This window comes from Lissotriton helveticus, chromosome 3_1, assembly GCF_964261635.1.
Source record: "Lissotriton helveticus chromosome 3_1, aLisHel1.1, whole genome shotgun sequence".
Lineage (NCBI taxonomy): Eukaryota > Metazoa > Chordata > Amphibia > Caudata > Salamandridae > Lissotriton > Lissotriton helveticus.
Genome location: NC_136061.1, coordinates 1,141,352,035 through 1,141,375,008, shown reverse-complemented (window position 1 = coordinate 1,141,375,008; position 22,974 = coordinate 1,141,352,035). Strand labels below are relative to the sequence as shown.

The following is a 22,974-nucleotide window of genomic DNA, read 5'->3' as shown; positions in this document are numbered from 1 at the left end:
ACCCCATTCATGCCACCGTTCTTATAACTTAGCGCTACCGTTGGGGTTTCTGTCCTGATTCACTACACAATTAACAGAGAAAGCATTACGATCTGATTACGTCACAGGAAGTGGGAACAGTTCTTAGATAGGTTAGTGTAAACAGCGTCCAAAGTATGACCCCCTCTGTGTGTGGGGGGAAAACCCACAAGCCATGGGAAACGGAAAGCAACAGTGAACGTATTCTCACCTATCACCAAATGGAAATTGAAATCTCCTAAAATAGTTAGATTCGACTTCTGAAAGAAAGGTTCTAATAAAGAGCGCCAGCCATAAAAAAAAAAAGCTGGTTCATTGTATATCGGTGTCTCCATGCCTCTGAGAAGTTAAAGCGTGCCCCAATAAATAACTGCTGGAGGGGAGGGTGCTGAGGGTCTGTGAGTAAGTGTGAGCTTGTCTATGACACACAGATCACTTCCAACAAACACAGGCCTCCATGTATTTTCATGTGTGCATCTGTGTGTGTGGTGGGAGGCATGCTTTTTGTATGTTTTTGTGAGTACCAATGGTTTTACAATGCGTACGGTATGGTGGCATTAACCTAGAAGTTTGTAAGGTACACACAGATAAATGAATGGGCGTTTGAGTGTGTCTGTTTTGTGTGTGTCTTTCTACTTTATTTGGAAAGTTTGTGCATGTTTGGATTTGTGTTAGGTGACAAGCAAATCTGTGTATTGCAGGCACTGGCAAGCTCCTCCCACAAATACAACAACAAACAAATCTCAATTGTGTGGCAGTGTGACAGGTGATGTAGCACCATCATAAAGAATTAGATAAAAGCTTCACTCATTGCTGTCCTCGTTTGAGGCGACGGTACCATTAAGGAAAGGTTGACTTTATTCTACCCTCATTTATAAAGGGACGGGTATATCTGTCTCCACAGGTGTATGTGTAGGGTTCCCTAGCCTGGCACTGGCAAGTGTGCCCATTATGAGAGTTCAGAGATGCCGAAGTCAGTGGAAAATCGCAATAGTAGGGAACAGGTATGTCACTTCAACAGACGAGAAGTAAACGTAATACCAACATAATGTACTATATATATTATTAATTAACAAACAAGAATGAAAATGAACTACTCTTTCTTGCTACACCAAGAAATATGTGAGAAGATAACACAGAACTGCATACCAACCCACTAAACACCCTGAACTCCTACATTAAGGCTAATCTCTTGCCCAGGCACATTTGAATCTAAGGGTGGAGTTCGTGGTTGGGAACAGTGTTTGGTGACTGTAGTAGCAGGCAAGCCTATATAGTGCTTTGGCCCCCTTCAGGAGGAGGAAGTTGGTTGTTGGTGGTGTCCCACTGTGGTTGTAGGTAGATGGTGTAGGGGCCAGAGTAGGCAAGAGCTGGACAGTTGAGGGCCAAGGATGGATGTATGGCCGGTGGGCAACCAGTTTGTGCTTTTTTGCGCGACTATTTGTCCGGAAAGCAGCGATAAAAGTGTAGGTGCGGTAATGATTCAAAATGTTAAAGTAAACGAGCAATATTTTATTATTGTCTCAGGGATTTGGGGTTCCTCTCAGGATTTGGGTTTCCTCTCCGTTTGGTGCGGTCATCCCCTCTTTGGGGGTATGAGAATCCTTTACGGGCTCTCTTTAGCACAAATGGTCCAAACATAGTTCTTTTATAGTTTCTTGCTGTATCATCTGCAAGATGGCGGCTGGAAATGCAGGGACAAATGTGCAGCACAGGCTGGATGGGAAATCAGATCTGCAAAGCCCAACTGGGTGGAGTGTGAATCACATGAGAGCAGGTCAGCGAGGATCTGGTTCCACCATGGGGACTCTTCTGGTATCTGGAAGCAGCTCGAGGGTAAGCCTCAAAATACCAGATGCATGCAGCAGCAACATGGCTACTCCAGTAACAGTATACCTACAAGTGAGTATAAACCGCTTGCTAGAGGACTCTCTACACCCTATTATTTATCAGGGAATCTACCAGGACTTTGGTACAATCCGTGAAGATTAAAGCCTGATCATGCCAATGGGTACATATGTTATGACAGGAAGCGCCACGACAGGAAGTACCCTCTCTAAGGGTGTGGAGTGTCCTTCCAATGTTAAAAACGTCATGATGAAAGGGGGGCCTCCAACTGCGCCCTGCATCTGAAACACTCAAACGTCTACACTGAACTCGGTCTCTTCCTTGATGCAAGGTAAGTTAAAACTCAACCTATTCCTAGGGGATTCGCTTCAGCATAACTATTGCTGGAGAGGTCCACCTTGGGAAGAACTCAACTCAATATGGTCAAAACAAAAATGGTAATGGAGGGTAGGCCTCCTAGTAACTACAGTGGCTAGTGACGCTGCCAACACTGGAGGGAAAGTGATCCCCCTACTTGCCTAGTTTGGCCTGAGCAAGGGGGTGAAAATCTTCTTGCTCCCTAGACTGTGGTATGGCAGGTGGAGTTCAGGTTCCTTTGTGGATTGAGGCCTCTATCCCTAACTACACAAGAAGGTCCCCCTGTGCTCGTGGCAACCCATAAATCGCCCTCCGCATGCAGCAAGCCCAGCATGTTCTGTGCACATGCTTCATGCAATGGACCACAACCATTAAGTACATTGAGGGGCGTGGCTTGGCAGCATGGCTGGTTAGACGTGCTTTGCCAAGCTCCTAGCAGCGGGCTGATATTTTGAACATCCTGAGGTATCCTGCCCTAAATAGAAGCCCCAACGCAGAGAGAGTCACACAGGGATCCTACCCTAAAAAAGTGGAAGGTTTGCGGACCCGACAGGCGATCCGAAGAAGCGGTGTCGGCAACGACGATCATCAGGTGCGGCGACGCCATCTTGAGCTGCAGAGGATCGAACGCCGGCTGTACGGCTCAGTTTGGGGACCAGCTGCCTTTACTCTGGGCTTGACCTGGCGGTGTGTGCTGGAGGCGGGGGCAGGCTGCTGTGCCGGCACAAGAATCTTAAGATTGTGGAGTGCGGAGGCGAACGTCTGAGAACTGGGACGAGCTGTGGCGCAGAAGAATTGAGGCTGTGAAGAGGATGAGCGGTACAAAAGGGGGTGGTTCAGATGCTCCGTCCATCACCACCCCCTTTTGTACTGCTTTGTTCGCCATAAGTTGGCAGGGTATGCTCAGACGTGAGTCCCTTGCTCACTTTGCCACTGGATTCAAGCAAGCCTGGCTGAAGACGGCTGAAATGCCAGAAACCGGTCCTAGGAAGGTTGTTTCCGGTCCAGGGAAGGCATGGCTTGGCAGTTCGGGTTGGACTGTACCCATGAGGCACAGGGTCAGACTGATTTGCATATGGCCATGTCTGAACTGGGGTGGCAGAGTGGGCTAAAGAACAGTGATGGATTAAACCCAGATCTGTTGACTGGGTGTGAGTGTTTGATTGGTTCAGATGCTCCGTCCATCACCACCCCCTTTTGTACCGCTTTGTTCACCATAAGTTAGCAGGGTATGCTCAGACGTGAGTCCCTTGCTCACTTTGCCACTGGAATCAAGCAAGCCTGGCTGAAGACGGCTGAAATGCCAGAAACCGGTCCTAGGAAGCTTGTTTCCGGTCCAGGGAAGGCATGGCTTGGCAGTTCGGGCTGTACTGTACCAATGAGGCACAGGGTCAGACTGATTTGCATATGGCCATGTCTGAACTGGGGTGGCAGAGTGGGCTGAAGAAGGGTGATGGATTAAACCCAGATCTGTTGACTGGGTGTGAGTGTTTGATTGGTTCAGATGCTCCGTCCATCACCACCCCCTTTTGTACCTTGGAGAGGATGAGGGCCGACCTCTAAAAAGGAACTGTAGATGACATTGAGCCGAAGTTTTTACAAAGAAGAGTCCTCATAAAAAAGTTTGTTTTTATAGTTTATTCGTATACAACCCCGAGACACAGCTACACAACTGCTGCTGTCCCAGGACCCTTTTCAGTGCCATGAGAATGTTACCACACTGAACACTCCTTCAGAACGTAGAACAAACATGCCACGCTATGTCATATTAAATATAAACAAACATTAGATGTAACACATCCTCTTTCCTAAAATAAACCAAAAAAACCAAAACAAAAACGAGAAAAGAAAATAAATGTAAAAATGAATACTATCAGTAATACCAAAAAATACATAATGATGACAATTTAAGAATACAGGACATAATCATTTAACTTGACAGGTTTCACAACGATCCATCCATATAACCTCCTAGAACCAGAATTGTTTGGAACAGGTTCACCTGATGTTGTTCTTTGAGAAACAATGACAGACTTTGGTTGAACATTCCTAGAAAAATCAGCATTCCCATTTTTGGAAACCCTAGAATTTCCAACACCGTCCAACCATATGTTGCGTTCTAAATCATTGCATAATGTTAATTTGTTGAAATTCCATCTATGCCCATCATCCAATAATACACAATTACCCATCACTTCTAAGATTTTTTTTGGTTTAGACCACTTGAAAAAACTATCCCTTGACACACCAACACGCAAAGTTCTCACCCAATCACCCACAGCAAAATCTTGTACATGCTTCTTAATCTTACTATTGCGCCTGCAGATGTACCTTTCCTGATATACATTCATTCTATCACTAAGAATTTGTTTGGACACAGATTTCGAAGGTGTTTTGTGCATCCATGCGGGAGTTACTTTATTACATGCTGAACGTTCCTTGAGAAGAGTAAAAGGTGTCTCTAAAGTAGCAGAATGTGGAGTATTGCGATAACTCCAAATCATTTTCTTAACAGCCACTTTACAATCCATACCTTCCACAACAGCCAACTGAATACATTCCTTCAATACTCTGTTAAAGGTTAAATCTCTCCACCATTCCATTTTCCCTTGGACAATACACAGCAGTAGTAATATGTTTTACACCATGAGTCTTTAAATAATCCTGAAATTCATTTGCCACAGATTGTGGACCATTTTCCGTAGTAATAGATTCTGGAAAACCCTCCCTATGAAATAACTCTTCACAAAAACTAATTATATTAGAAGCCTTGATCTCCTTAACAAACGCAACCTCAGGCCATTTGCTATGATAATCCATTAAAACAATGGCAAATTTTCCAGAAATATTTCCCACACCAAATGGACCACAAATATCCATAGCTAACTTCTGCCACGGTTTCTCCGGAAAAGGAACAGTACATGAAAGAAAAACTTGAAAGTAGCTGAAAAATAATCCAATTTCCAAAGAAGCAAACGAATTTGCGCTCCAAATCGAGTCTCCGATGTTTCCTGATCACCAGTTGCTAGGATACGAGCCCCACAATGCAGCGCATTACCCAGAATGCACTGCAGTCCCATCATGCAATGTGTCGAGGAAACACAACAAAGGACGCTGAGAAAGCCGAAATGCACCAGAAGAGGGCGTGCGCGCTGGAATCCCAACAAACCAAAAGATGCAGGTAAGAAATTCATTATTTTCCAACGTCGAAACTGAAAGCTAGCGCATCAAAAATCTTGAGTAAGTATTGATTTTCTCAGTAAAAATACGTCGCGTTGTAGATAGTCACAACGGTATTACAAAGCGCGCTGCATATTAAAGATGTGAAACGCTTGTTCAATTAATACCTTAGAGTCGCCGCAGGAGTCGTTACTGCGAAGTTAAAACGCTGCAAATTACTCACAAATTAACTTGGAAACGCTCCTGTTGACTCGAAGACACTCCTGTTGACTCGTAGTGGCCACAGTCCATAATAAAATCCTTTTACTCGAAATCACAACATCCTGGTAATGGTTCCTGGTAATACGAAATCACCACATAAATCCTTTTCACGTCTCAGGGGTTGGATGGGGTCAGTTTCTCCCTCGTCGCCACTTTTACAAAGAAAAGTCCTCATAAAAAGGTTTCTTTTTATAGTTTATTCGTATACAACCCCCGAGACACAGCTACACAACTGCTGCTGTCCCAGGACCCTTTTCAGTGCCATGAGAATGTTACTGCACTGAACACTCCTTCAGAACGTAGAACAAACATGCCACACGATGTAATATTAAATATAAACAAACATTAGATGTAACAGAAGTCAGGCGATTGGACAGCTTACGTCAAACGGGTGAGTGCAGGGACCATAACAGCACCCCCGGTGGTACTTTTGAGCGCTGTCCCCTCCGAGCAGCCGCAAAGAGATACCAGGGCTCGTGGTGGTTCTGTGCCTGTCGCGCCCCCAAGGAGTGTGAGGAACCTCAGCTGGGGGAAGAGAAATACTAAGCATACACTGGGATCCGTCATATGGTGAAGACAACTAGGGAAGAAGAACCAAGATAAAGACGGATGATTAGGAGGCCTGAGAGAATCATTGGTTGAGAATAGATCTGATTGGCTCATACTAGTTACGTGAGGTACTGTAATGATTTGCAGAGAGGGGGAAACATAGAGAGGAGTAGCTCTCTTCCATAATTTGGGAGATCGTATAAAGAAAAGGTCTACAAGGTGATTTATATAATGGGAAGTGGACACGTCATTACAACCAGCCATAGGGGAAGTGAATCGGAGTGGAGGGCGACACGGTCCAGTGCTAACAAAGTCACTAGGAACTGCCTTCCTGTGACCGTAAGAGGAAGGATATATAGACCGGATCAGTCACAATACAGAGGACCACTGTAGATTTGCTGCAAGACACAGGACAGGAGTGCAATCTCCTGAACGTTACCTACAAGAGAAATCACTGGTAACTGGAATCCGGGAGGTGGCACCTGGGAACAACATGACGAAAGACAAAACATCTAAAGTCCAAGCGAATAAAATCTCAAACTACGCCCACCCCGTACAGCCAGGGCTGGAATGTAGTGGTGGGGACGCAAATGCTGGGAAAGCTCCCACAGAGAAAGACCACAACGACCCCCCGCCCGCTAACGGATGTGATGCAGGTGATACAAACAACTACAGATGATATGGTCCACAGGATCGACTCTGTGGCCATAAACGTAAACTTGTTACGATGCAACCCACGAAAGGTATCGGACAGGGTGTCTACCACAGAAAAGGATGTCGCTACATTATAGAAAGAAATGAAACGTCTATCTGCCACCATGGTCAAACTAAAAAAACAGGTTATAAGGCTAGATGAGAGGGCGGAAGACTCCGAAGAAGGAGCATCCTAAGATTTGCTGTCTTCGCCGAAAAAGAGGAGGGCCCCTCGGTGGAACTATTTCTGGAAGACTGGATATCCAGAGAAATCGCCCCCAATAGACTATCAAGATTCTTTAATATTGAAAGAGCACATACAGCACTAGTACCGATGCCCAGGCCTGCAGCACCCCCTCAAGCCATAATAGCAAAACTCTTTAATTATCGAGATAGGGACCTTCTCCTCCAATGTCCCGCTGAGGGGGGCAGTTCTCCTCTGAGGGCCAATCAATATCAGTGTATCCGGACTAAGCTCAAAAAGTGCAGGAACTGAGGAAATTATTCATCGCCGCCAAGCGAAGACTGTGAGACTTGAATTTAAAGTAGTCTCATGTTTCCTGCAAAACTGAGTTGAGAACGAAGGTTGTGCACTATTCTTCTTCACTGCAGAAGATGCGAGCAACTGGATAGATACCAGAGGAGGAGGGTGGGTTGGTGCGACGCCTGGCCTTGTCCACTGGATCAACAGGTAACCAGACTGCGAAACCTTCGGCTCAGGACTGACGGCGGTCCAGGCGACAGCAACTGGTGGATATGACAATTGATAAGAGGTCGGATTAAAGTCCTGCACTACGGCACTCTGCAGGTGTCGGACTCCGAGACTGTGCCGGAATCAATGGAGCTGACGCAGGACCCCGAGACTGAAAATGGTGATCAAGATCGTGAACAGGATTTACTCTATTCCGAATTCTACTGGCCAAAGGAGCAGATAAGTGACTAAATAGCACAATATGCTTATGTGGAATTACACATGTTTGAAAAGTTAAAGGCATTGGGGGCATTTTATAAGTGGAAACAATATTATTATTAGGATGATTGATGGATTAGGGGATGCAAAGGGCGGCTGCGGGTAACCAACTCCATCATTAGAGTCTGCCTGGGAAACTGGAGAGTGATCTTGCACCTAGGCGATTCAGGTCCTCTAGCATAGCAATTGCCAACGTTTAGTAGTGCAGAGAGCTCTGCGAGGCCAGGATAGACTTGGGCCTTGCCTATTCCTGTAGTAATTTATAAATTTGTATAAGAATTGGGTGGAGGGTGGTATGGGGCAGTAAGTGCTGAATTTTGTTGTATGGCTAGCAATGAAACTCTCACAACTGCACAAGGGGTGGTGGGAGACGGAGGATAATCTTGTTGTCCATGGTGCACTAGTTATGTGTTCATTAAAAGGGGGGAGGGGCTCGGCATGGGAAGATTTACCTAATACTACAGCAAATAGAATGTCACTGAAAATCTACTTGTGGTGTGTAGTAATATGCAGTGTTGAGAGATTATGGCTTCCCCCGTAATAAAATTACTTACCTGGAACGTAAGGGGAAGCGCAATATTTGAAAAAAGACAGCGTGTATTTGCTTATCTAAAACGGTATAGGATATCTATAGCATGTCTGCACGAAACTCATGTATGGGGGGACACAATTATACAGCATATAGACAACGCTTGCACATGGAGGGTTATAGATCGGGGGCACTCTTAGTTAAATTAATACTAAATGAAACACCAATATCGTCTATAGTAGAAATAGGAAAGACAGATGGAGAAGTGGTTTATACCTAGGCTGCTATTCTGGACATTTTGACTGATCATATGGCGGCGGCATATGCAAAGCGAATCTCCCCTTCAATAGACGTGATAGGAGAGTTCCTTAATGCACTAGGTTTGCTCCAATTAGACCAAGAGACAAGTGAAGGAATAGATGCCCCGATCACAAAAGAAGAAATACTGGAAGCTATCAAGAGGCTCAAACCAACTAAGACCCCGGGAAGTGATGGGTTTCCGTCTGAATTTCATAAAGTATTTGCACCACTACTGGTTGATCGATTACTGGAGGTGTATAATGAGTCACTGCAAATCTAGTCTCTTCCAACCCCCATGAGGGGGCTATTGTGATTATGATGCCTAAGCCAGGTAGGAACAAAAGACTCCCAACTTCATATAGACCAATTTCTCTTTTAAACCTAGGTATAAAAATTATAAGCGGGGTACTACCCAATAGACTCTTGCCCTGTATATCGACTCTGATGCATCAGGACCAATCTGGTTTTATTCCGCATCGTAGCACCACCCACAACCTGCGACTGCTTGCGCATGTGTGGCATTCTACACTTATAGAAAGGAGGATTGCGCTTTGGCACTGTTAGATATAGAACAGGCTTCCGATTTCCTTGACTGGCCATTCCTATGGGCAACATTGAGAGTAATGGGACTGGGTGAGGGATATATTAAGTGGCTAAGATTGCTCTACGATAACCCCCAGGCTCGTATATGTTGCAGAGGGGCATCAGACAGGGATGCCCCCTTCTGCCATTATTATTTGTGGCGGCCATGGAGCCGCTGGCAAAATCTCTGAGGAAAAAAATGGATAATTGGGGAATAAAGTTAGGCAACACAAAACATGTGGTCTCCATGTACGTGGATGATACTTTAATATTCCTTTGACAGCCCACTCAAGCGATTTACAAATTGTTGGAAATACTGAATAAGTTTGGCGAACTTTCTGGATTAACAAATGGTAACACATCAATAGTATGACAGGTGGGCTGGCTGTCCGGACAACCAAGGGAATCATTGCCAGTGGTGGGATTACCATGGGCAGAAACTGATCCCAAATATCTGGGGATTAGGCTGGCAAATACACCAGAGAGGCACTTGTTATTAAACATAGGGAGGGTGGTAGACGGGGTGCGGGGTTCTGAGTGCTTTTAGCAAGGGCTACCATTATCCCTTATGGGGAAAATGCAATTATAAAAATGATCGTCCTGCTGAGATGTCTATATATGATCCAACATTCATTCTATGAGATCCCAGTGCATTACTTTAAAACATTAGATAAATTATTGTAGAACTAATGTGGGGATCGAAACGCAAGAGAGTGATCTTAACGACACTGCAAAGAATAGGGCAATATGGGGGACTAGAGGTTCCTAACATTGAGTTATATTACATGACCGCACAGCTTCAGCATGCAATTCACTGGCTAGAAGATCAGGACAATTGGAAAAAGACACTGGTAGCTGGAACGTACGAGGGAGACTCTCGCCGGACTTTTAATGAGAGGGGCAGGGGTACCGCGCGCCTGCCCATACATAATCCAACACGTTGAACAAGTATGGGACCGTGTAGTCAGGAAAGTGGTACGTCACGCCCCCTATGCGCCAGATATGCCGCTGTGGGTGATACAACCCTATTCTAAAATAACAGACAACATGTCCATCCATAAATGGAAGGAAGGTGGTTGCCTCACAATGGGAGACCTTTTTTAAAATAAACAATTCATCTCCCGCGAGGAGGCGGAGGAGGCATATGAACTAGGACGTGGGCAATTTCTGCAATATGGGAAGATATCATATGTGACTAGCGAGTTACGGGCGTCATTCCCAGAGGAACCACCAGTTACAAAAGTGCTCCAGACAATGCTCTATATGGCACAGGGTGGCCGCCTAATGTCACATTTGTATTGAGCACTTAGGGAGGACAGGAAAGCCCCGACCCTACAGTTTCAGGCACCTTGGGAGGAGGGCTTGGGAGGATTATAACCAGAACCAGAATGGATCAAAGTACATGAGTGAGTTAAGAAAGTAAACTCCAATCCGAGGTTAAAATTACTCCAATATAATTATATACATCAAACATATCTCTCCCCAAAGACACTAAGTAAAATGTTTCCTACTCGGACACCTGAATGCCCTAGATGTAAGACAGGAGAGGCAGATCTCTAAATAAATTAAAGCAGTATTGCCAGGACTACTACCGACCCCAAAAAATTTCAAGTTGAGTACGAGATTAGCAATGTTGGGGCTTATTCTAGCAAAAAAGGTGAATTGCGATATCTTGGAATAGCCCAAACCCACCCTGCATAACAATGTGGCTAGGAGACCTTTGTGAATGGGCGACGGCAGAAGCAGTAAGGATGAAAAAGGTTAGACATGAAGAAAAACTAGAAGATGACTTAGGTGCATGGACGGTAATGGTGGCAGGCATTAACGCCCACATGCATCAACGTTTTTTGCATTCCCAAACGGTGCGATTCGGAAAAATCGGCCGTTTGCGAATGCAAAATCTTTTTTGGGGATGCATCAAACTTTTGTGCATAATTCGCATTTTTTAGCATTTCTAAAAAATGCGAATGCATTTAAGGAATCGCATTTGTGCGATTCCTTAAATGGAATGCATCATTTTTTTAAAAATTGCGAAAATGGAAATTGGAAGTGCAAATTAACACGAGGTTGACCCTCGTGTTAATTTGCGAAAATGTTTAAAAAAACAAAAAAATGAATTTTTTTTTACTTGCATGTTACAGACACACATGTCCTTAGGACATGTGTGTGTGAAACATCCATTTAAAAATACATTTCAGAGGTGCGGGGGGGGTCCTTTGGACCCCCCCCCTGCACCCATGGAATGCATCAACATTATGCGAATCCTAATTTGCAAATTCGCAATTCCCATTGATTCCTATGGGCCTTTTGGCCCATAGGAATCAATGGGAAATGCGAATTAGCAAATTAGAATTCGCATAATATTAGCGAATCGGTAAAAAATGCAAATTTTACCGAATCGCTAATATTATTAGAAAAAATTCATGCATCCCGTTTTGCGAATTCCAAATTGCGATTCGCTATTTTTCGCAACTTGGAATTCGCAAACGGCCGGGATGATGCATGTGGCCGTAAGAGTAAGCAAGCAGCAACATTAACACCTACCCAGAACTGCCCATAATGATAACATTGCACAGACGTGGAGGGGAAAATAATAAATGGAATAAGGATAGTCTCACGAGACATTACAAACAATAGGAGAAGAGTTCTAAAGAGCTGAGCTGGTTGGAGGGGTGGGGGGAAGGGGACTACTGAGTTAAGAAATTGGGAACGTTTGTAATGAATAATCATTGATGTATAATCTCGCCCACAAAAGAAGAGACATACTGCTGGAAAGTAACACACTTTGATGCATAGATGTATATAGAATGACAATGTAACATGAACAATATGTGAATTAAACAATGATTATTCTGTTTGTACAAAACCAATAAAATATATTTTAAAACATTAAGTACAATGCACCAGCAGGTACTGAACACAAGGTAATGGGCCAAGCATACTCTGCATCGATCTTGATAATATTCAAGTGTCTCGTGGTTTCTATAATGAATCCTGTAAATTGTGATGTCTTATGTGAGCAGGAATATTATGTCTTGCTTGTATTAGACTTTTTCAAAATACAGAATGCTACTTTTTTCCATTATGAAGGAAACCCTCACCTTAATCCTGCACAGCAGAAGGCATGAATCTGCAAAGATCACTTGTTAAAACCTGTCTAACAGGCATGATCCATCTTCCCTACAAATTACTAAAACAATACATCAAAGTCCTTGAGCTTTTCAGTCATATTCTTCAACCCAAATTTCATCTTCAACCTCGTAAACACAACTGCAGCCCCTCTATTAGGGTAGTGAGTGTCGCCTCCCTTCTGCCAGCGCTGCAAAAGTGAACAATTTAAAGGTAATACATTGAATTTATTACCATTGTAATTTTCCCTTTCTCCAGCCCGAGCCGTGTTGGGGGGGTGGGGCCACTATTGATGACTGGCACCAGGGGAGTGGTGCTCCCTCCACCAGTTTACACTGCGCATGTCACTTTGTCTGGCCATCTTGCGACGGCCAGCCTGACATGCGTAGTGTAAACCTCTCCACCCCGCTGTGGAGAACAAGCACAGGCCCCCAGTACGTCAGTGAGCATGGAGCCAGTCCGCTTTAGCCAATCCTGGTGCTTCTGTCATGATACCGTTGCAGCATGAGAGCAGCACCTTGGTTGGAAGGGGGAGTTGGTTGAGGCTCTGGGAGTCTGTGCTGGTGGAGCCACTGACAACGAGATGGGAAAGCACCGAGGGCAGAGGCAGAAGGTAAGTGAATCTTTTAGGTATTTTTAAAATGTATTTTAACTTACTGACAGACATTGAGGAAAACTCCCCCATGAGCTCTCAATGAGTGCCCGTTATAAACATTGTTTAAAACAGACCACAATTGAGCTCTTTGTCGTTAAGCCTAAGGCACTGCTGAGTTTTTTCAGCGACTGTCAGTGCCTCAAATGCTTGCCACACCAGTTGAACTGGTCGGCAGCCACCGCTGGGTAAACAGTAGCAACACTTCTGTATTCATCGATGGTAGATAAACACAAATAAAACATCAACACGACACCCTGAAGTCCTTCCTGTAAACCACAGTTACTTGTTGAGTTTTCTATCATAACCTCCTGCGCTACTCGACGAGGCTATCATAGGCTCCCACCTTCCTCTTTTCAAGAGGGGTACCTGGAATCACCTCAGAGCTGCACTATCCCCAAAACTTAGTGCATGCATCTTCCAATATCGACTTATTAACCCAACATTCCCTAATTATCAATATAGCCTACATTGATCTTGCATTAGGTTTATCTAAAACACATCCCAATATGATGCCTTGCACGCATTTCCACAAACAGCTTCCACAACTCGTTACATTGTTTTTAACCAGCAGAGCTTCGTAAATGTATAATTATTAGATCAGAAACAATAGTTCATTTTGGAGTTGTTTCAAAATATGTCTGTCATTATTGAGCAGCCACACCTCAGCTTATAAAGTCAAATGGTACAACACTGTATTAATAAATATGTTAATTAATAAAAAAACACAAAGAAAGGTCTATGTTATACAATACAGCAGGTTTTGTACTAAAACAATCAACAATGATATCAATGTTGGCCAATACACTGTGGTAGCAGTTGCAGCTAGAATCAAACCTGTGTCTGCTTAATATGTATAGTTATCCATCCATACTAATATTATAAAGAGAGAGCCCAAACCTTTGAGGCGGGTAATCTCAGTAACCACAGCACCAATCAAAACACCCAATACAGCGTTGGGAAGGGCAGTTGCAGCAGAAGGACATAGGCTATGCAGACGGCCACCATATACATTTTTTTTTAATTGTTTTTATTAACTTTTCAAGAAACAGTGGTGTTCATCACAATCATACAGTGCAAGACATACAATTGTACCGTAGGACACCATATACATTTAAAAGGTAAAAGAACCGTGCCAGCAAAGTAGTCCCTTGTGGGCGTGTCTGCGTTGTGCTGTGGGCGTGGGCTGGGGGCGTGACTAACGCTGGGGGCGTGTGGTATGGCCATCACATCGTGGGCTGTGGGCATGTGCTGGGGGCGTGACAAATGCTGGGGGCGTGACAAATGATGGGGGCATGTGTCCGGCCTTCATGCCATGTGAGTCGCACATACAAGCGCCAATTACGTTGCTGCGCAGCATCAAGGGGCACGCTGGGGGCGTGTGTCCGGCCTTCATGCCATGTGAACGCAATTGTGCCGCATCAAGGGGCACGCTGGGGGCGTGAGAAACGCTGGGGGCGTGTGCTACATTCCACCCTTCATGCCATGTGTGTCGTACATTCATCAGAAGATCGTCTGCTGTGGCCGTGTGCTGGGGGCATGATAAACGCGTTCAGCTGGAGGCCTGGTAAGTAACATTACTGCAGCCTCTCCTGAGCGCTGTTACTGAACTCTCTCATTCAACAAAATTAGACGCGCCTGCTACCATCAACCAGGGTTCTAGCCGGGCTCAGGCGGAGGATCAGTACACTAATTACACGCGCCTGATAACATCAACCAGGGCTGCATCTGGGCCTCAAGCGGGGAACACGCAAATGAGCGTGTCTGCGGGGACAATTACTGCAGCCTCTCCTACTCGCTGTCACTGAACTCTCTCATTAAACGGATTTACCCGCAGCTGAAAACTCTCTCATTCAACGACATTACACACGCCTGCTAACATCAACCAGGGCTGTAGCCGGGCTCAGGCGGCGGATCACTACACCAATTACACGCGCCTGCTAACATCAACCAGGGCTGCAGCTGGCCCTTCTACGTCCCTATTCTAATGAAACAAAAAATTGTGTCTTTTAAAATAAATCGCCCTTGCCAAATACACACATTACACACATTCTATTTCATACCCGGACAACGTCGGGACGGGCTGCTAGTTATGTATATTTGGAAATGTGCCCTGATGAACCTCCGCTCTTGATACAATTGTAATCACTCTGGTGTACAAGGTAAGTCTAGTTTTGATACCGATTACATGTCTTATGGGCAGCCTTACCTGTCCACAACACTTTACACAGGGCTAGACATGAATATTAATGGTTGTACACCCCCCACTCTTTTTTTTGTTGAACTTGGACTTCTGTGCTAATGGCGATTACAAGTATTCACCCTCTGAGACTCATATGATACCCAAACTGAATCAGGAGGCAGGGTGATGCACAATAAACACATTGTGGGAGATAAGGTTAGGCCGTATCAGGGCCAGACTGAAACCCCTAAACAGCCCTGGCAGTTTTGTCGGACCAGCGACCTGTGGGGCTAGAGGGTGTGCAAGTGTGAAGCACTGTTTTTTATTTTATCGGGTGCCGATATTGCAGCACTGCTGCAAAACCAGTCCCCAGTAACAAAACCTGCCCCATCAGCTGTAAAACCGGCTCCACCCTGCCAGCCTTCCGGGGAAACGCCCGATGCACTACGGCCACTCCGGCCCTGGGCTGTATAACCATTCCACGGCAGTCAAAGATTCTGTACCACGCAAGGACGGTTGGAAGGCGCATGGAAGATCATGGTGCAAATAACAGGGACCTTCCCCACCAGTCCAGTGTTTCAAGTCAATTTATCATCATATTCATTGAGGTGGTACTGTGACTGAGAGTAAACAAGCACTTAATCTATCTCAAGGCCACGCAGCTCCACACTTAGACTATTTCATTCATTTTTCAAGTACCACAGTTGTTCTCGTTTGTATTTTTAATAAAATATTTCTTAGGTCTATTGTTAAGAAAAATCTAGAGGTCAGGCTTAAAAGATCACCAATGGCATGCTGTCTGGATATAAATCACCTCAAATTTCAATCCTGCTTCCAGTGGAACAGGCATCGATTTCGCTTCAACTTTTACAGCGTCCAGGTTTACATTGTGTCTCTTCTTTTTAAGAATGTTCTGCGCCACTGCAAGGAAATAAGAGAAAACACATGTTTTGGATAAAAATATATATTTCTTTAGTGAACGCATATGCACTTATAAACCGTCTTGAAAGAAGCAGAAAGACCAAACACTTTACTGAAACACTGAGGTGTACCCTGCTCTCCACTCTGAAATGTAAGCCAAATAACATCTGCTATTAAAAACCTAAATGAGATAAAGTGTGTTTTGGCGCCCAAACCTCAACAATAGTCATTACTGGTGTGTGCTGTGTACAAATGAGTGTTCAGGCTATGTCAAATGTAACGTTTCCACTGACCTACAGGTAAAGGGAATTTCATCAATAAAGTCGCTTTTTAGGTTTCGCACTGCGAACCGATCGCGAAGCGATCGTCGCTGCAAAACTCTATTGTAATCATTTCTGCTTTCAAGGAGCCAAGGGAGACAGGAGACAAGTGATGTGCACGCGCGCATAAACGGATCAGGTCACGCGCGCTTCCTGTCTCCTATGGCTCCTTGGAAGCAGACACACGCACGCACACACATACAGACCCCCCCGCCGCGCATACACACACTCACACACACACACACACACACACAGAGAAACCCCCAAGCCCCCCCCGCCGCCGCGCATACACACACGCACGCACACACACACACACAGAGAACCCCCCCGCCGCCGCGCATACACACACATAGAGAACACCCCCACCCCCGCAGCCGCGCGTACACACACACATGCACACACATACAGAACCCCCGGCCCCTCGGCGCTTACACACACACATCCCCTACCTCGGCTCGGCGTGTCTTCTCATCACAGCTTGTAATAACTGCAGCTTTACCAGACACAGGCCGCGGAAAGGGAGACGCGAACCACCACATATCTTCCTGTTTCACTTTCCTCGTCTGCGGCGGGAGTGAAAGTACAATGCTGTCGTCACTTTTACTCTCTTCATGGCGCTGCCAGGTCCGGTACAACACCTCCCACCCCTCCCCCCGCGCCAGACAGCGCAGTGAAGGGAGAGCAACGCGCTACGAAAGAGGAAAATTGTATCCAGACGCACAGGCGGCTGTGTGTGTGTGATCGGACGGGTCCCGCCTGGAGGACAAGCAGGCAGAGTCGAGGCGCTCGGAGGCGGGAGGCCGCTCTCATTACAGGCCACTGCTGAAAGACAAACCGGAAACCAGGGACTTTCCTACCTGAGATTCGGTCCCTCTCCATCACTCCGGCCGGGTATATTTAGCATCCCCGGTGCGGTCTGTCCCCTTTGGAGGCGTTCCTCTGGCTCTCTCGCTTTCTTGCCGTCCTTCTCTCCTCCCTCCGTGCCTCCTTCTTGGGAACACGCTCTTTGTCTGCCCTAATTCCTTCAATCTGTGTCACAGCCTAGCGCTGCGCCTGCACCGCCATGTGCTCGTCATATGCCCCGGCCGCAGACTTAGGCCGCCTTGTCTTGTCTTAAAGCGTCGCCAGCGGGAGGGATGTCAAAACGGGAAGTCAGGGGAGGACCGGGTGGAGCACGGAACCATGTGACCGAGGAAATTACACGGACTGCTGAGGAACGGCCTGGCACGCGCTCTGCCAGGATGACTGCCTCCAGCACACACGCCCCACGCCCCAACCACCGAAGAATATATTAAGGTATGAATGTTATTTATTCTGCTGAGGAAAGCGTTCCATAGAGCATCAATATCCTTGTGTCTTATAAAAGACCAGTGTGCTCTAGGGCTTGCCTGGAGAAGACGATGCTGACAGCAGCAGTGCAAGCTTCACTCATACATACATCAAACAGGTACAGCACAAGCAGCAGTGCAAGCTTCACTCATACATACATCAAACAGGTACAGCACAAGCAGCAGTTCAAGCTTCACTCAGACATACATCAAACAGGTACAACACAAGCAGCAGTGCAAGCTTCACTCATACATACGTCAAACAAGTACAACACAAGCAGCAGTGCAAGCTTCACTCATACATACATCAAACAGGTACAGCACAAGCAGCAGTGCAAGCTTCACTCATACATACATCAAACAGGCACAGCACAAGCAGCAGTTCAAGCTTCACTCATACATACATCAAACAGGTACAACACAAACAGCAGTGCAAGCTTCACTCATACATACATCAAACAGGTACAACACAAGCAGCAGTGCAAGCTTCACTCATACATACATCAAACAGGCACAGCACAAGCAGCAGTGCAAGCTTCACTCATACATACATCGAACAGGTACAGCACAAGCAGCAGTGCAAGCGTCACTCATACAAACATCAAACAGGTACAGCACAATCTGCAGTGCAAGCTTCACTCATATATACATTAAACAGGTACAGCACAAGCAGCAGTGCAAGCTTCACTCATACATACATCGATCAAACAGATACAGCACAAGCAGCAATGCAAGTGGCTCTCACACAGTCTTATCTGCAAGGGTAAAGCAATGTCCCCCATACAAACGCTCAGGCACAACATAAGAGGTCAAGCAAGTAAATGCACTGCAAACGATTTTTACAAACACAAGTACAGCACCCACGGCAGCAGTGTTCGCTTTCCACACACAAACATGAAAGCTATATTAAAGGTGTTGGAAGTTCAGAAGTCTCCTAGTTATGCTGCAGATTATGTGGTTTGTGGAAAAGTAAATTTTGTCATGTTCTATGTCCCTACGTGTCATCCATCATATGTTATGTGTGCATGATTAAATATGCATATGTATTCCCCATGTCCGATTCAAGACGCAATTATAGTTGTGTCCACCTCTGGTATGTCATTTCCCAGTTCTCGTGAGTAATATGAGTGTCAGGCCTATGTAAAGTTATGTTGCCACGTTTCTCAGTGTGCACGTTAATTCATTGAAAGTCCCCGTTTCTAGGCCTCAACAGGGCCCGGACACCAGATTCAGCTCCTGTCTCCTGAAGCCTCGCTGAGGAGCGATACAGCCCCCACCTGTATCCTCGACCTTTCACTTACTTCCTGCCTCGCAGTGCCCGGTGCAGCTTGGCTCTGCCTCTGAGTCTGCCAAGACTATGTTATGATTCCAGCTATCAGTTTAGTCCTCCTTCTCTGCATTCCCAAGCTACTGAACTGCATCAATAGTTTCCGTCATTGTCTAGCCTATTCGGCCCCATGTTAAGAGAAATACTGTATTTAATGGTCATTTAATATTCTTCATCACGCACTACATGTAGAATAAATGCATGCTCTAGCCTTAGAGTCTGTTAGCTTTTCCCCTCATGACTTCTAGTTTATATCAACATGTTCCCTAAACATTAGATACCAGATAGGGTTTAGGTACATGTCGCTCCGACCCTCCAGACTTTAGTCTCTGCTCCTAGCACAGAGTTCATAGCCCCCAGCTTCTCCTAGTAACACGTCATTGCCAGTTTGCGCGCACCATCAGGTTAGAGGTCCCGGCTCCTTAGGTAGCCCCCTCCAATGTTTCCGCCCATTCATGACATATTCTGTTACATTTGCATCACATGTCTATGTGCACACCCAGTTACACCCTCTTTAGCCCTTATCTTTCGCGACTGTTTCGCGTCATGCCTCTTGCTCCACCCACTGCTACGCCCATTGCAATGTAATGCTATGTGTTGGCGTTATGTATATATGCTCATGTATTGTTATTAAAAAGTGTTCCCAGTTCCGATCCTGTTGGTGAGCCATTCTAGACCCTGACCGCGGCAGCGCTGCCAGGCTTGCCATCCTATTCCGTGCAGGTTGTCCTGTTCCTGTCCTTATGCTGTAATAAACCTGCAAAACTCCTACTACCTCGAATTTTGACTCTTATTTATTGAGCTATCTGTTATTCATTCATTCATTCAAAAATAGATCCGGTATTATTTATTTATATACCACATAATGGCGCCCGAACAGGGACTTGCCCTTTCCCCACGCGTCGGTGAAGCCACGCCGACCCCCTGACCCTCTGCAGTCGTGACGGAACTCTTCTGCGCAGTGGCAGATATTTCTGCTCAAGTATCCCTCAGGCCCACGGAGAAGACGGAGGAGGCGGTCCAGCATCCAAACGAGACGGTGGAGGAACGCGGCGAGTCCCGACCAGAGCCCAAGCCAAGAGTACAAGGTCCGAGGTATCCGGAGGTCCACCCGTAACTGAAGTCCGAAGTTCGTCGTCATCGTCGTAGCAGTGCAGTCCAGTCCGAGGCCTTCCGTTCTTGCTGCCCGGTGAGTACCGTTACTGGGGTGGTATCTAGACAGGGTCAATTTAAATTGACTCTGGTCTGTGGGTTGGTGGTACACAGTCCCACAAACGAAGTGTCCACTTCGGTGGATGCGGGTCCTGACGTGTCTCTTTAAGAGACCGGTAAGTTTCGTACTGTTTCAGCAGTGCATCTAGTTTCTGTTCTAGTCAGTTCTGTTCTCGAGAAATTTCAAGTGTTCTGTTCGCAATATTTCCAGGTAGTATTCTGTTCGAACTGTTATTTTAAATGTTTTTCATGTATTTTAATGTCGTGGTATGAATGGGGAATAAGTATCGTGTTTATTGTGTATTGTATTGTGTCTAGATTACAGTTCAGTCATGCCCATATTTTCCAAGTTACGTCAGTTGAAAACTAGAAAGGGTCTGCTGGAAGCAGCAGTTCCCGTCCCGCCTAGGGACAGTCCAGGTCACTTTATGTATCAGAAACATGGCATAAGCGCCATATTATATTTAGATTTATGGGTAGAGTATACAAAGGAGCTAGAAGAGAAGTATAGATGGCCCGTATCAGGTACGTGGGATGCCGAGTGCATCATGAGAGTAGAGGAGGCATTATGGAAAAAGAAAGCCAGACAATCACAGAAAGATGCCATCGAGCTATGGCGCAAAGAAGCTCATAAAAGAACCGAAAAAGAAATCAGAAAGTCAGAACTAAGTAGAGAATCCCAAGAACGAGCCCAAGAAAGGGAATTAATCGAGATAGGTGAACGAGTTAGAACTGAGCAATCAGACAGACAGAGGAACGCCCTCATTAAGGGTATGTATCCTCTTCTTGCCGAGGGCTTGCCAAAAGCGACCCCGGAGGCATCTAGTAATTTCCCGCCACCGTTAGTTCCGACCAAGCTACGTCACAAACCGACCGCAGCTGATATTTTCATCTCGTCCTATTTGGACGACACAATCCCTGAATATGTAAATCCTGTCCGCGCTCCGCCAGTCCCTATAAATCAGGTAATTCCTACTCCCCCAGACACCGGGGTGCCCTTAACAGCCCCCCCGGGTCAGCCCGCCATACAAGTCCAGCCCACGTTACAATTACCCACCCTGCCAGGACGAAAAGCATCAGTTGATGATTCTAGTTTAGGGGCTGCAGGAGGAGGTCTTCCTCAAACCCCGCCGCCATACAAGCGTTTATCAGCACTCGAATTACATGCTCAAGCATCACAGCGTACTCCTAAAAATAATAAGTCTGTTGCAGAGATCAGGCAAACCCTTGGCGAATGTGTCTATGACCCAGTTCCAGGCGAGTTTAATATGGTTTTATATTCCGTACGCGTAAGGAGAGTGACCGAGTATCTAGTCACCCGGCCGAATATGAAAGAAGATCTAGACAGGATATATCGTTTCATCCGTACAGGGGATGACCCACAAAGTATTAGTGATGCCATGTCTCAAAGGAAAGCCGAGATTCAGCGCATGATATTAAAGTTCTTAATTAACTGTCTAATAAGAGAACAGGATCATCCGTCTAAAGACCCGGAAGAAATGAAAACTCTAACAAAGTGGAGTGATAATATAGCCGAAGGAAAGCACAATACCATTGGTGCCATGGAAAGTATGTACAAGAAAATCCGTAGAGAGATAATAAAGATACACGAACAGCATAAAGCAGCACAAGTAAGCGAGAAAGAAAGTACCTCTGATCCTGAAGAAGAAGACGATGAGAATACCGCCAGAATAGCGTATGTAGGAAAACCTAGATTTCCAGATCGCCATTTACGTCTAGAACACAAGCCAATTTCCCATCATTCAGCACCAGAACAAGGTTCCCTAGAACAAGTATTCCAAGCTACCGATCACATTCTGAAATCACGAATCGGTTATAGTGAGTTAAGTACTATGCATGAACAAGAAATAGTTCGGTCAGCAGTCCGATGGATTACTGATTCTACCACTTTTCCAGACGAAATAGTGGCACAAATGTTTCTGAAAATGCCCCCAGCCGTGCAGCGACTGGTGGGTATGTATATGATTCAGCACCTCATTACTCTGTATGAGGGTCAATATTCTGATCCAGGCCCGTTACATGATATCCTGAACGAGTTACTCCAGTACAGATGGAGAGGTCTAGGTACCGATTTAATTAGTGTCATTCTAGAACAACGCCATAAATATAGAATGTTCTTGAACCCGCATTTCGTTCATGTCCCACCCCCAGAAAGTAAATCATTCTACATAGACAGACAGAATCCGTTACGAGAAGTCCACCCAGTCAGAGGAGCGGGTGGCGAAATGCAGCGAGTGTTTGTATACACTCCAATCACAAAGATGGAACTTCTAGAGATGAAGAAATTAATTCCCTGTCATGACAAAGATCCAGCAGGGTACCATAGAGAATTAAAAGATATGCTCCGTATGGGAGAATACACATACCCGGATATAATTAAAATGTTAAAGGTTCTGTTGCCCGCAGGGGTGTATGAAAAGCTCAAAGAGAAAGAATGGGAGGTGGGAGAGAAAAAGATAGATTGGGCAGTCCTAGAAGCAGAAGATAAGATACGTGTACCAGGTACTGGTCTAGGAGAGAAATGTAAAGAATTACCAGAATTATTGATTCAAGTTTTACCCAGATTATTGACAACTAGAAAAGAAGACTGGGATG

General features: G+C 45.5%; 1 protein-coding gene across 4 annotated transcripts in view; it reads right to left on the bottom strand.

Moving 5' to 3' along the window:
- The window catches only part of NMI (N-myc and STAT interactor), a 201,199-nt gene that overhangs the window by 36,499 nt on the left and 141,726 nt on the right, over positions 1 to 22,974 (bottom strand). For all 4 annotated transcript variants that reach the window (XM_078681751.1, XM_078681754.1, XM_078681752.1 and 1 more), the window contains one exon: positions 16,065 to 16,171. In XM_078681751.1, coding sequence (XP_078537877.1) covers positions 16,065 to 16,171 — 107 coding nt within the window. The remainder of the gene's footprint in view (positions 1 to 16,064; positions 16,172 to 22,974) is intronic.